Source organism: Urocitellus parryii, unplaced genomic scaffold, assembly GCF_045843805.1.
Source record: "Urocitellus parryii isolate mUroPar1 unplaced genomic scaffold, mUroPar1.hap1 Scaffold_291, whole genome shotgun sequence".
In the NCBI taxonomy this organism is placed as follows: Eukaryota; Metazoa; Chordata; class Mammalia; order Rodentia; family Sciuridae; genus Urocitellus; species Urocitellus parryii.
Window position 1 is genome coordinate 34186 of NW_027552722.1, and position 11618 is coordinate 45803.

General features: G+C 58.2%; 1 protein-coding gene across 1 annotated transcript; it reads left to right on the plus strand.

Moving 5' to 3' along the window:
• LOC113177629 (scavenger receptor cysteine-rich domain-containing protein SCART1-like) lies at positions 1-9798 on the plus strand. Its single transcript, XM_077794561.1, is given in 13 exon segments — positions 1-67; positions 1399-1716; positions 2618-2914; positions 3820-4128; positions 4528-4833; positions 4987-5704; positions 6975-7123; positions 7126-7281; positions 7465-7533; positions 7609-7923; positions 8164-8187; positions 8878-9015; positions 9512-9798. Coding segments are annotated over 13 exon segments (3153 nt in total).
• The last annotated feature ends 1820 nt before the right edge of the window (positions 9799-11618 follow it).

Genomic DNA, 11618 nt, shown 5'->3' on the forward strand with positions numbered 1-11618 from the left:
ATGAGGGCAGCTCTCTGGACCTTGGGGCTGGGGCTCTTTCTTCTCACTCTCAGGGCAGCCCCCCTTGGTAAGTTTCTCCTTCCTCATCCACAGGACTTTCTGGAGACAGTGGCTCTGTGGATGCCCAGGCCCTGGGACACGAGCATTCCCTGCTGTCTCCATCTGTCTGCCTGGCTCTCACTAGCCCCAAGGCCGATGGGACATCCTGGGCAGGAGGGCTGCAAAGGGCCTGACCCTGAGAGGGTCCAATTGCAGGATAAGCTTGGAGCTCAGGCACGGGTCTGGGTTGGTGCCTGGTTCCATGGACCCAGATGGACACCTAGTGCTGATGAGACCTGGGGGCACTGCTGTCCCCTGGGTTAGGGCTGGGGCCCACAGGGCAATGAAGGCAACAGGGAGTCCCAGGAACTCCCAGGCAGGGTAGTGTGTGTGTGAGGGGCTGCTGGATCAAGAGCAAGAAGCTTCAGAGGAGACCTGCCGAAGGAACAGCATGTGAGGCTGGAGGTGACAGTGAGCCCAGGCTGAGTGTGCAAAAGTGTGCACATGGGAAGGCATGGTGGGCATCTACAGGGGTCTGCAGCTTTCAGGGCCCTTGAAGCTGAAGGAGAAGTAATGCGTTGGCTGGGCTGCTCCAAAGCCCGGAGGGAGGTCACCCTCTGCTGCACAGAAGCCAAGTCACAGCAGTGGAGTTGGGACCTGTTGGCAGCAGGGGTCAGTGGCAGAAAGGGCAGGGTACTGACACCTGCAGAGGTCATGGTGTGTTGCTGTGCCTGGGGTCACGGTTGAGGGCTTTTGGTGTTCAAGATGGCAGACCAGAGTTTGATCCTTCCACGATCTGGGCAGGGAGTGATGAGGAGGCTCTGAGTGGAGGGTGCAGGGCAGTGATGGTGGAGGCCCTGCAGGACACAGTTTCCCTTGGGCATCTCCTCGCTCTGAGCCCACCACCACATGGGACCTTCTCTCTTCTGAGGGTGCAGGGTCCACCAGGGGCCCTGAAGGTGGTTAGGGCGTCCGGGGGGCAGGCTGCCAAGACTGGAAGAGTGGTGGGTTTCAGTATCGCCAGTGGAAGTGGAGACATGACATCTGGGAGCAGGGGCGGGTGAAGATTCAGCCCAGCTCCTGGCCTCCAAGGACAAGGGAACTCCCTGACTTTGAGGGGCATCACTGTGGTGTCGGTTCTCCAGGCTAGGAGGGGAGCAGGGAGAAGAACTGGGGGAGATGTGGGGGCAGTGGGCTGGTCTCCCTCGGACCCCTGCTGTCATTTTTCCAGAATTGCTTTGGGGCTGCTAATTTGTGGAGCGAATCCTTGGAAGCAGCCCCAGGTGGATTCAGGCTGGTTCCTCTCCCCACCAGACCCAGGGGGCATTCTGCCCTCTAACCAGTCCTATCTGTCCCAAGGTAGTCCTGGTGACCTGCGGCTGGCACACAGACAGAGTGCATTCGATGGAGTGGTGCAGGTCCCACGTGGTGGGGAGTGGGGACACTTGTGCAACCAGGAGTGGACACTGGCGGAGGCCGCTGTGGTCGGCAGGCAGCTTGGCTGTGGCTGTGCAGTCGGTGCTCCCAAGTATGTCCCGCTACCAGGAGAGGTGGCTCGGCCCTGGCTGCACCACGTGTCCTGTCGGGGTCATGAGTCCTCCCTCTGGGAGTGCAGCCTGGGTGCACGGAGTCAGAGCGCATGCCCCCATGAGTGGGTGGTGGTTGTACTCTGTGCCAGTGAGTAGGGGCAGGGGGAGGGGGAGGCTGGGAGGAGGTGGCTGGGAGGAGGTGTGGAGGGGGGTGGGGGTGGGTGTGGAGGAAACAGTATGAGGCTAGGGAGGACCTGGGAAGGGATAGACCTGGAGGAGAGGAAGGGTGGGTTTGGGGCACTGGCAGGGACTCTTGGTTGGGGCCTGGAACACCTGACTGCAAGTTGCTGCCACCTCTTCTCCCCATTAGTCCCTTATGTGTGGGGACTAATTCTTTCAAATACTCAGATGCTACGTGCTGGTCCAAGGGCTGGTGCCCAGCTGTGCATGGACTGGACAAGGGTCCTGCTCCACTGAGCTTCGGCTGCCAGTGCCACAGCTTTAGGGAAGCAGGGTAGTTTTTAGGGTGGCAGCCACAGGCTGGGGTCCTCTAGGAGGGCCCCAGAGGCACACAGGCATGCACTCATGACTTTCCCTTGGATGTCTGGCTTGGCATGGTTCAGCCGTGTCTGGGTGCTTTGTGTGGCCTGGAGCTTGTGAGGACCCTCATTGCATCAGGTCACTAGAGTAAGAGCCCCTTGAAAAGGCCCTCCAGGGTCTGGGGGATTCATGTGAAGCCACCGTGAAGGCCTTCTTAAAGCCTGCTGAATACTTCAAGGGGGTGACCCAGAGCATTGAACGGGGTTGAACTTGTGTGATACCAGTCTCTGGACCCTGAAATCCGGCCCTCTCTGGATTCCCTGGAGAAGGGGTAGGTAGGTTTGCACTGTCATTCCTGCCTCTCAGACCCAAGAGAGTGCCTGGTAGGCACTGCCATGGTCCAAGGCAGTGCATCTGGAAATACCTGTTACCAGGGCGTGTGCAGTCTTCAAGTGTCGGTGTGCCCAGCGGAGTCTGAATCTTCTGTAACGTGGGCCTGTGCTTCACAGATGGCACTTTCCGGGAGATCCGCCTGGTGAAGGGTCACAGTCCCTGTGCAGGACTCCCTGAGATCAGGAATGTGAATGGGGTGGACCGCCTCTGTGGCTGGCACATGGAGGAGGCCACAGTATTCTGCCAGGAGCTGGGGTGTGGCCCTGCACTCCAGGCCCCCCGCCAGGGTGTGGACATCGTCAGGAAGTACATGGTTTGCAGGGGCACAGAGCCCACCATCCGCAACTGCAGACTCAACAACAAGCTGCGCAGTGGCTGTGACCTCCAGCTGGAGGCAGAGGTGGTCTGCTCAGGTGAGTTGTCATGCCATGCTCTCAGGGACCCTCAGGTGATGCCAGGCCCGGGCACTGTGGGGGTGCAGGGGTGCCAGGGATCCATCCTGCCTGAGGCATGGGGTGCAGACCATTGTGGGTGTAGTGGGAGGGAAAGGCCTGTGTGTTCATGGCTGCTCCTCTCTATCGACATGTGGGCAACTGGCTCTCAGAAGGGACAGTGAGTGGGCTGGGAAAGTTGAGGGAAAACAGAGAGGACTGTGTGAAAAATCTGATAATCTCTAGCTCAGAGTTGCCTTTGGCGGGACCTAGAGATAAAGGGCCCTGGAAGCTCTTTAGTATAGGCTGCAGGTGGAACCCAGCAGGCCACAGGTGTGCTGAGGTCTGTGTGCTGCAGCCCACAAGAATGGAGCTAGTTTCTGGAGACCCAGCGAGATGCCAACTCAGCATACCCAGGCCAGGAGTCTTTGCTGAAGGTGCAGGGCTGACCAGTTTCAGCTGAGAAAGCTACAGGCTAAAAGGCATTTGGTGGACAGCAAGTCAGTTCCTCCCAGCCCTGTCTCAGGTGTATGTGAGCTGCACTGCTCACAGCTCCTGGTTGAGTATGAGGGGCACAGACTACCTGCCATGGTGCCCACAAAAGGCAGTGTTTATGGCCTGAGGGGACCTTGACCTTGCCTTTGAGATTGTAGATGGACTGGATACCATCACCCTGACAGGCAGAGGCTGTGACAAATGTGAGTGCAGAGCAGGTGACCCTGCCCTCTGGCCTTAGGTATAGGGTGGATGGGCCTCCGTGTGCCAGATGACTGGACCCAGATGACAACCCTGGTGTGAGCCTCCTGTGGGTGTGGTGGAAGGTGTCAGCTCAGGGCTGTTCATTGGACAATACCTATCTCCACCTGAGAGGATGTTGATTCCCCCAGGACACCTGGAGGCCCGGCTGGTGGGAGGTGAGCATCCCTGTGCTGGGCGCCTGGAGGTTCGGCGGGGCCTGACCTGGGGCACTGTCTGCCACACGGACCTGGATCTGCCCACAGCCCACGTGGTGTGCCAGGAGCTGCAGTGTGGGTTGGTCATCTCCATTGTCCACGGCACCCTCTTTGGCCAAGGCTCAGGGCCAGTGTGGACAGAGGCCTCCCACTGCCTGGGCAATGAGTCCCTGCTGTTCCACTGCCAGAGCGAGCCCGGGCGCCAGTGCCCGCATGACCAGGACGTGGGGCTCAGGTGCTCAGGTGAGGCCTGGGGAGGACTGCAGAAGTCCAGCCCAGGTCTTTGCTTGCCAACATTCCTCCATGGGCCCCACCTGTGACTGAGATGAGCTCCTAAGGGTCCTGGGCAGGAGTGTATGTGTGCTCAGGGACCGTTTGGTCCTGCTGGTTGAAAGGAGGGCAGGAAAGGAAGGGGAAGGATTCTGGCCATTGAGAGATGCGACTCAAGGGCTACACTGCAGACAGGGGGCTCCTCTGCAGAGTTGTAGGACCTGGAGGCTGATCTCTGGTAGGTGGGGGCGGACACAGCGATCAAGGGTCCATTCTGTGTGCAGCATACTGGGTGCAAAAGAAAGAAATGGCCGAGTAGAGCTACTTTTAGGGTGTGTGAATCTGAGGCCACAGGACTTCATCTCTCCCCAGAGTTCCGGCTGGTCAATGGCAGCAGCAGCTGTGGGGGCCGTGTGGAGCTCCAGGTGCAGGGGTCCTGGGCGCCCCTCTGTGCCATGCACTGGGACTTAGCAGATACAGCCGTCCTCTGCCACCAGCTGAACTGTGGCAATGCTGTGGCCACACCTCCAGGAGGCCACTTTGGGGAAGGAGGAGCTCCCCTGTGGCCAGATGTGTTTCACTGTGTGGGGACAGAGCCTTATTTGTGGAATTGCCCAGTGAGCACGCTGGGGGCCCAGGCCTGTGCCCCAGGAAATTCGGCCTCTGCCCTCTGCTCAGGTGGGTATGAGGTAGGACTGTGGAAGAGTAAGCGGAAGGTCAGCAGGAGGTTGGAAAAGCACAGAGTATGGACTCCAACTGAGCTGAGAGTGGGCAGGGCTTTGTGGGGATGGGCTTTCCTGTGACCAAGGGAACCCTCTTGCTCCCTGCCAGGTCTCCCAGACGCCTTACATCTGAGGGACTGTCAGAGCCGTTGTGATGGCCGGGTGGAGATGGCCCTGGACGGCATGTGGGGCCGTGTCCTGGACAACGCCTGGGACCTGCGGGCCGCCAGCGTGGTGTGCCGGCAGCTGGGGTGCGGAGGGGCAGAGCGAGCCTACGATGCGCCCACCACGGGCCGTGGTGTGGTCCGGGTATGGTTGAGCCGTGTGCGCTGCGTGGGCTCCGAGACCCACCTGACCCAATGCAACGTGTCCACGTCCCAGCGGGTGCCCACAGGGGTTTCACGGGACGTTGGCGTCGTGTGCTCTGGTGAGTGTGGGAACAGTTGTTCCCCTAGCTCCCTGGCCCCCAGAGTGCAGGCGCTCCTGACTCAGTCTCTCCGCAGGGAGCCTCCGGTACGGCTGGCCGCTGGGCTGGGTCGCTGCGATGGTCGATGGTCGTGTGGAGGTGCTCCAGAGGGGGAGTGGGGCACCGTGTGCGATGATGACTGGGACCTACAGGACGTGCATGTGGCCTGCAGGCAACTGGGCTGTGGCCACGCCCTGAGTGCGTTGGGGTCCGCCCACTTTGGGGCTGGGGCTGGCCCCATCTGGATGGACGAGCTGGCTTGTGTGGGCCATGAGTCTGCTCTGTGGCAGTGCCCGTCTGGGGCCTGGGGACGGCATGACTGTGGGCACAAGGAGGACGCTGAGGTCTTCTGCTCAGGTGGGTGTCTTGTCTTTTAGTGTCTTCATGGGGCAGTTGGACATCTAGGAAGCCTAAGGTTACCCTGTTTGGAATTCTGCTTCTCTATGTTGCTGCCCTCTTGGTGGGTCACTTTTGGGTCACAGTTTGTCATTATTCCCAGAGACAGCCAGTGTCATGGTGACATCAGCACGCGGTGGGCATGCACGGATCTCCTCCCGCTCTCTGGCATTGCTTTGTGCAGATGGAGGGCAGCCTCTGTTCTGTCACGACCCAGCAGGCTCCAGAGAGAGGGAGAAAGTGCTCATCTCACTCAGCGGCCAAAGTCCCAGCAGCCTCCCTGCAGTGCTGCTCCTAAGTTATCTTAATTAGTCAGATTTTTTAAATTAGTTATGATCTTGTTGGAGGCAAGATATATCAAATTTTCTCTAGTTATCCTGTCATGGTTATATGAATGTTATAATTGCCACTTGAGGCGTAATTTTTAAAAATTAGTTGTAGATGGACATGCACCTTTATTTGTAGTGCTGAGGATTGAATACAATGTCTCACACATGTTAGGGAAGCACTCTATCTCTGAGCCTCAACCCCAGCCCATGAGGTGTGATTTAAAGGGTCTCTAGGCTCCACTCTGGGGCTGTATCAACCACCCTGCCACACGTCAGCCAGGGGGACATATCTGGACTTGGATCCATCAGGATTGATGCCTATTTAGAGCATGAAGCTCTGGACTAAATCATGGTTCTGACTTATTTTTTTCATGTCATTAACCAATTTTTTAAAAAATGGTATTTTAAATTGACACACAGTAAGTGCATATTCACTGGGTGCAGTATGACATTGCAGTGCACAGTGTACAGTGTGTCCTGACCATGCCAAGGGACTGGCAGAACTGTCACCTCAACGTGGCCCACCTCTTGGTCTTGGGAAGATTATAGTCTTCTCTACTTTCCACTTTGAAGTATTCAGTTAAGTGTGTCAGTCATGGTCATCCTGCCTGCCAGGGAACGTTGGGAACCAGCCCTCCCATCCAGCTGCACCCAGCAGCCGGGACCACCCTCCATCCCCTCCCCTGCAAGAGTCTGGTGGCACACTGACAGTCGTCATTGCCTCTTTCCTGTGTGGTTTGAGGCTTCTGAATATGGTGCCATTCCATCTGCCTGTGTGTGGCCCTGTTGCTCAGACCACGGTCCCGGCTGTGCTGTCTTCCTCCAGGAGGGCGCTGTTGGGTCTTGTACCTAAGTGTCTGTTCCATCCTGAGCTTGTCTGGTGTCTTCCTCTTGTGTGGTGCCCAGTGCCCTGAACTTTTACGCAGCACACCTGCGAGGAGGTCCTGGTGGCTGTGCTGGCTGGCTGGATGTGCTCTACAATGGGACATGGGGTTCTGTGTGCAGCCATGCCCTCAAAGACATCTCCTTGACTATCATCTGCAAACAGCTGGGGTGCGGGGATCAGGGCTGGCTGGAGAACAAGCCATTCCAAGGGGCAGGTTCCAGCACCGCCTGGGTAGACGACATCGAGTGCCGCAGGCCACACAGCTCCACTCTGTGGCACTGTCCTTCTGCTCCCTGGGACCCACGCTCCTGTGCCCTGGGAGAAGAGGCCTGGATTACCTGTGCAGGTGGGCCTGGCTCTTCTGGGTGTCCTGAAAAAGACTGTTCTGAAAGTCACAGATAGGGCTGAAGTGAACTGCAGCTCTGACCTGGAGCCTTGTGGATCTGTCCACTGTGCCCTGAAGCTGCCTGCCCATTCCTAAGCTTAAAGGTGCTGGTTGCTTCTCTACAGGATTTTCACCAACAATGGCACAGGCTTCAGGAGAGATGCTCAACTGCTCATCCGTGCTCAGTGGCCCAGGTATGCCTCTGTCCCTTATGTAGATGAGCCTGCTCATGCCTAGTGTGGCCCAGAGGTAACCTCTGTCCCTTCCAGAGGAGGGCGCAGTGCGCGTGCGTGGCGGCAAGGATGGCTGCTCTGGGCGCGTGGAGCTCTGGCACAGGGGCTCCTGGGGCACCGTGTGTGATGACTCCTGGGACCTGGCAGACGCAGAGGTTGTGTGCCGCCAGCTGGGCTGTGGCCAGGCAGTGGATGCCGTGCGGGGCGCTGCCTTCGGCCCTGGCTCGGGGCCCGTGTGGCTGGATGAGGTGGGGTGTCGTGGCAGTGAGGCGTCCCTGTGGGGCTGCCCGGCTGAGCCCTGGGGACGCGGAGACTGTGAGCACAAGGAGTACGCGGGCGTGCGCTGCTCAGGTGAGTGTGCGAGAAACCCAGGGGGAGAGGGTGCCTGGAGGGCGTGTTCCTGTGTCCACCTCTTTTTCTCAGCCACTCCCCACAGGGTTCAGTTGGGTGCTCCTGGCACAGGCTGCCCCCTGGGTCTTATGATGCTCTAGCAGAGGGTGGCCAGGTGAGCCCCTGGGCCCTGACAGGTCTGTGCTGCTTGGAGCATCTCTGCCTCCCGTCCTGGGGCTCAGGCTGGTGTGTCTCCTGCAGGTGTCCCTGGGACCACTGCATCTGGTAGGTGGCCTCCTGCCCACCCCCAACTCCCAGTCCTTGGGCCCCTAGAGGGCCTGCAGTGGGTGGGGCTCAGCTCTGACTGTCCCTCTGGGAGCAGGGGCCTGGTCACACCCTGTTCAGGTGGTCCAGGCCCCTCCCTGATGAAAGCAGCTGTCCTTCCTTGGGCCTGGGTGGGTGGGGAGCCTGTGAGGGGCCCGTGTGGCTGGATGAGCCCAGGCCCGGGCCCTTGCTGGCTGTGGCCTTGAGGACACTGTGGCTCTAGGTCTACAGCAGAGCAGAGCAGGGCAGAAAGGCCCATAGGAGCTTTTCCCTGTGTGCATGGGTGGGTCATGAGTCCCGTGCCCTGATCCTGGGCTTCACACCGGGGCATTTTCCCCTGGATTTTCCTGGCTGAGCCTTCCATCTAGGCCCTTTACAGGGACATTGGTTTTAAGCCCACTGCTGGGGCCTTGGCACTTGGCAGTCCCATCTGTGTCTCTCCCCTGAGCCTTGAATCCTAGGCCTTCCCCCTGAGCTCCTCCACCATGGGGCCTCTGGCCATCTCTGGGGAGCAGCTGCCTGTCCAGGTGGCATTGAGACCCCTCCCCCATGCACACTGCCCCTTCTGAGAGGCTGAAGTCATCCAGGTCCAGGGTCACAATGCCCCAGGTAGCCAGGCACTCAGGAGGCCCCGCCTCTCACTGCCCGCAGCCCTTTCCCTGGCCCCTCCACCTGTTGCTGAAGGCTGGACCTTGCCTGAAATCGCCTGCCTGGTCCTTGGCTTCGTCCTGGGCCTCGTCTTCCTGGTGCTAGGTGTCCAGTGGTGCCACAGCAGTGCTGCCTGCATGGGTAGGTGGATGACTGGGCGTGGTGAGCAGGGTCCCTGGGAGCAGAGGCTGGGGAAGCTCTGGGAGACGCCAGCATTGGCAGACCCTCTCTGCTCTGGCCACCCTCCTGCCTACTGCAGGTGTCTTCCTAGCAGCCCTGTTGGGAGAGTTTCTGTGGAACCACTCACGAGGTGTGGGTACCCAGGTCTCACGATGTTTTGAGAATGGATCTATGAAGAAAATCCTCTTTCCTGGGCACCAAAGTGTCCCCCATCCATCCCTCATCCTTGTCCTTGTAGCTGGGGCCTGTCCTAGTGTGTGCAGAGCCTGGGACTCACCCCTTTCCCCAGGTCCCCTTGATCAGTGCAGGGCAGGGTGTGACTGAAGGCCCTTGCTGGGCAGGGGCAGCTGGAGAGGAGCCGGGGTCTCAGCAGGCCCGAGAGCCTCCGGTGCCTGGGGCGATGGTGGGAGGCCCCATCTACAGGAGCGTTCATTCTGTAAGGCTGTTGCCTTTGCAGGTTCTGGACTGTCGGGGAACCAGGCCTCAGAGGGCGTCTATGAGGACATCGAAGCTGTCCCTGTGAGGGAGGAAGATGAGGTGTCCCCAGAATCCAGGGGGCCCATGCAGGAGGAAGATTATGATGATGCGGCAGAGCCTGAGGAGGGCCACCATGATGAGGGGGCGGAGTCTGGGGCCTTGCTGAGCCCCACAGGTGTGCATCTCTGCGCCCTGGGGTCCGTGGCCCTCTTCTTGCTGTACTGCTCCCATGTGCAGGGCTCTGCTCTGGCCAGCACCTACATTTAAAGATCCCGAGTGCTGCTCTGTGTCTCTGGGTCCTCACTGCCATCTTGGGCACGAGGCATTGGAAAGTGCCCTGTCCCCCAAGGCTGATGCTTAGACTGGAATCTCGCAGTGGGCAGGAGGGTGCTCAGTAAAGTCCTGCCTGTCTTTGTTTGCTGTTGGAGCTGTGCCCTTTGTGCCTTCTACACCAAATCCCTGAAGGCTGAAAGGGAGGCTGCGGGTGGCTGGTGGGGTTGTGTCTTTGTTAGCACACATCCCAGAGAGCCCCACCTGCTGCTCCCAACCTGCCTCTCTCTATGGCTTCCTCTGCCATGGGGACCAGGAGCTGAGCATGGGGGCTCTGGGAAGTCCCTGAGGACCACAGTGTCATCTCTCTCCTTAATCACAGGGGAGGCTCCTTGTAGCCTGGTTCCTGGAGCTCAAGCTGGGAATGAAGAGAGTGGTAGCCCCTGGCCCAGCCCATGGTGACCATGAGAGGACCCTCTGGGCTGTGTGTGCAGAGCATGAGATGAACCTGGCAGGCGGGTCTTTCTTGCCCTCATTGTTAAAACAGATGTTGTTCAAGTCCCTTTGACCTCACTCATACCCCACTAGTCCCTCCAGGACATTTATCAGGCCCCATAAGGGCCAAGGTGTATCCTGGGCCCACTTCTCTGCCTCTCCTTGACCTTTGTCCTCCTGTGTGGCCCAGGCCTGGCATGTTTCTAGCCCATGGTGGTTCTAGCAGCTGTCCTGAAATGTTGGGTGAAGCTCCCTGAGGAAGGTGCCATGGTGACCCCCTCTGATCTCCAGGCAGGGACGTCCTCCCTCAGCGGGAAGCTATTGCACCTCAGGTCCATTTTTCACAAGTGTGCTGGTCTGGATCCCAGCACCTACTGGACACTTGGTCATGTGATCAATACATAGGTGAGAACAGCTTTCCTGACCCCCTTGAGCACTCCCATCCAGGACCACGTACTCCATGTCCAGCCTGCCCTGGCCACTCTCATCAAGGCCACATGCTCCATGTCCAGATCAGTCCTGGTCACTCCCATCCAGGACCATGTGGTCCATGTCCAGACCTGCCCTGGACACTCCCATCCAGGAACACTTTCTCCTTGTCCAAAACGTGACTTGTATTACTCAATAAACAATCATGGTACCAGGAAAAACCTAAATCATCCTGTAGTCCAACTTGGTCCCCCAATGCCCTAAGCATTTCCATACTGAGTCACATGGGCCTCTTATCTATTATTAGTTTACCATCCCTTTGCTGTAGATTACTCCTCTAATGGGATTATGAAACTCCTTGCCCGGGATACTCTCTGGGGTCTCATGGGCAGATTTTGTTGAAAGCACTGATTCCTGGGCCTGTTCATGTCCCGTGGTGGTTGGATTGGGTGTGGGGGCTTAGCCTCTCTGTCCCCATATTGTGTCCATGACCTTTGCTGCCTTCGCCTTTGGATCAGAGTATCATCAGCACCACATGTAGACCTTTAAACTCTTGAGAGACATTTTGTGAAACTATAATATAGGGTTGACTTGACCCAGGCTTGCCTCACCTCCCTCTCCCCCCGTTAAGGCTAAAGACCCCATGAGGTGATATGCTGTACCTTAAAGGGGATGACAGGAGGTGGCATCTAAGTTCCTGGAAGATTTCTACCTATTCCCTAAGAAGACATGATGTTAGCCTACCCCTCCACTCTCCAGTTTTGTGAGCAAAACTCCATCTTCATCCTCTGGCCACTGAATACAGCCTTTCTTTTCTATCATTCTTCTCTTAGACAGGGTTTCTCTGGGGATGAACTTATGAGTTGGGCAATGTCCATTGCTTCTTGCTCACC